General features: G+C 31.4%; 1 protein-coding gene across 1 annotated transcript; it reads right to left on the minus strand.

The window, feature by feature from the left end:
• LOC117103380 (protein PBMUCL2-like) lies at positions 1-510 on the minus strand (the record flags this gene model as incomplete). The annotated part of the gene is made up of 1 exon (XM_033243922.1): positions 1-510. A coding segment is annotated over one exon (510 nt), but the record flags the coding sequence as incomplete, so codon positions are not given.
• Positions 511-2,288: the final 1,778 nt, after the last annotated feature.

The raw sequence follows: 2,288 nt of genomic DNA on the forward strand, positions 1-2,288 counted from the left end.
TGTCTTTTCCTCCGTTGTTAATGAATCCGTTGTAGAATCTACAGTTGTTTCTATTTCAGTTGTGGATTCTTCAGTTGTTGCATCGACTGTAGATGTTGTGTTTTTCGTTGTTAATCCTTCAGTTGTTATATCAACCGTTGTGCTCTGCGTCGTTGTTTGTTCCACAGTGGTTTCATAGGGTGTTGTCTTCTCTTTCGTTGTTGATTCAGCGGTTGTTATATGAACAGTTGTCTTCTCTTCGGTTGTTGATTGTTTAGTAGTAGCATCAACCATTGCCTTTTCCTCCGTTGTTAATGAATCCGTTGTAGAATCTACAGTTGTTTCTATTTCCGTTGTGGACTCTTCAGTTGTTCCATCGACGGTAGATGTATTGTCTTTCGTTGTTAATCCTTCAGTTGTTATATCAACCGTTGTGTTTCGCGTCGTTATTTGGGCTACATAAGCAAAAATACATATTAGAAAAATATAAATGCAGACAAATTTATAAAATATGTATGAATTTAATTTAAAAGTGAATTATTTAACTGATATGGACTTATTTAAACTAAAGATGGACTAAACTAAAGATCGAAACTGTGCTCCAATTTCTGTACTGTTTTATCCGTAAATGGCCACACACTTTTTTCAAACCTTTTTTCACCTTTTTTACATGGATGTTTAATCTAGATAATAGACATGCTAAATAATTTCCAAAATATTCAAATTAACAAATTTGATGGGGAGACAATTTATTTGAAATCATAACTGGACATAAACAAGATAATCTGACAGGACAAATCTTTGCTTTGTTGCGCCATATCTACGTATATAGTGGATTAGCTCGATCCGCTGGTGGTTGTGGTTGTATTATAGGGGTGTACCAGCTATACATACGGTTGAAGTGTAGCCGAGCAGAAAGGTGCACGTATTATGTGTAAAATTTAAAATTAATCGAATGTATGGGGTTCGAATCTCCCGGGTTCGATTCTCCCTCTTGTTTTTTTTTATTATTATTATTATTAGTTTATAATTATTAATAATAATTTATTATTTGTATATCTATAGAATAGTTTTTTTTAAATATTTTATTATTTTTCACAATTATTTTTTTTATACAAAATTGGGATAGCAGATTGTGAGATATATGGCCAGAAAAATATTTAAAACATTATGTAATCTGCATCTTACTTCTTCAATCCATCCTAGCATCATAGTTATCAAGTGGTAAGCCCATTAATTGGGCCTGCACGCCGTTTGGACAAAGACCCTCCTTTTCAACAAAATGCAAAACGACAACCAAATAATATTAAGTGAGTTCCATATTTTAGGACCAACAGTACTGACACTAAAGCTTTTTTTTTTTTGCCTTTTTTAGTGTACTGTTGGGTGGTCTTAGTGTCTCTTTATTCCTAGTTGAATATTATGGAACTTGAATTAATATATTTTAATAACCAACCAAAGTTTAGAATTTAGGTTGTAATAAACATTGTACATGACTACACCTAGTTGTAAACTATTGATATTTTCTAGAGATACGGTAGTATATCATGTTTTTTTTTAATGTAGGCCCTCATGCTCTCAGAAAACATTTTCCAAGTTATTGCACATAACACTTTTTTTCAGGAGAAACTAATGATATTTAAGATATAAAGGAAAAGTATTGCATCAGATTAAGTTGCAATATCAGAATGTCGATTCAATGAAGGAAATAAATGGTTAGAAGATCTTTTAATTGTGTAAAATAAACCAGTATTTTTGCTACTTTATTATTAACAAAGCTTATGTGATTTTAAAGGAGATTATGCTCATCGATAAGAACACCAAGACATTTAGTGCAACTAATATGACCAATGCAGCAACCGTTAAAAGTAATTTTTAGGAATTTTCTTTTTTAGTGTGTGAAAAAATATATAATGGGTTTTATTATTTAATTACAGAAGGTTATTTTAGAGCCAGCTGTATATTTTGGTTAGAACATCAAGGTGTTTGTGAGAAAAGAAAACATTAGTATCATCATAAAAATATATAGGTTTCAAAATGTTTGTACAATTAGGAATATCATTAATATAGATTACAAAATAAAAGCGGACTAAGAATGGAGCCTTGGGGATCTCCATACTTTACTTTGAGACAACCTGAGCGTCTCTAACATTAATAAAAGTAAATTGCTGCCGGTTACTAATAAAGCTTTTAAATAACGAAAGAGCCGAGCCTCTAATGCCGTAATGTTCAAGCTTGTATTTATTATTAAGACTTTTACTGTTTAAATTATCTGCTCCAGCAGAATTGCTACTTTTCAGTTTGTTTTT

The sequence above is a fragment of the Anneissia japonica genome, unplaced genomic scaffold, assembly GCF_011630105.1.
Source record: "Anneissia japonica isolate Jap-2015-1 unplaced genomic scaffold, ASM1163010v1 scaffold1690_len124955_cov148, whole genome shotgun sequence".
Classification (NCBI taxonomy): domain Eukaryota; kingdom Metazoa; phylum Echinodermata; class Crinoidea; order Comatulida; family Comatulidae; genus Anneissia; species Anneissia japonica.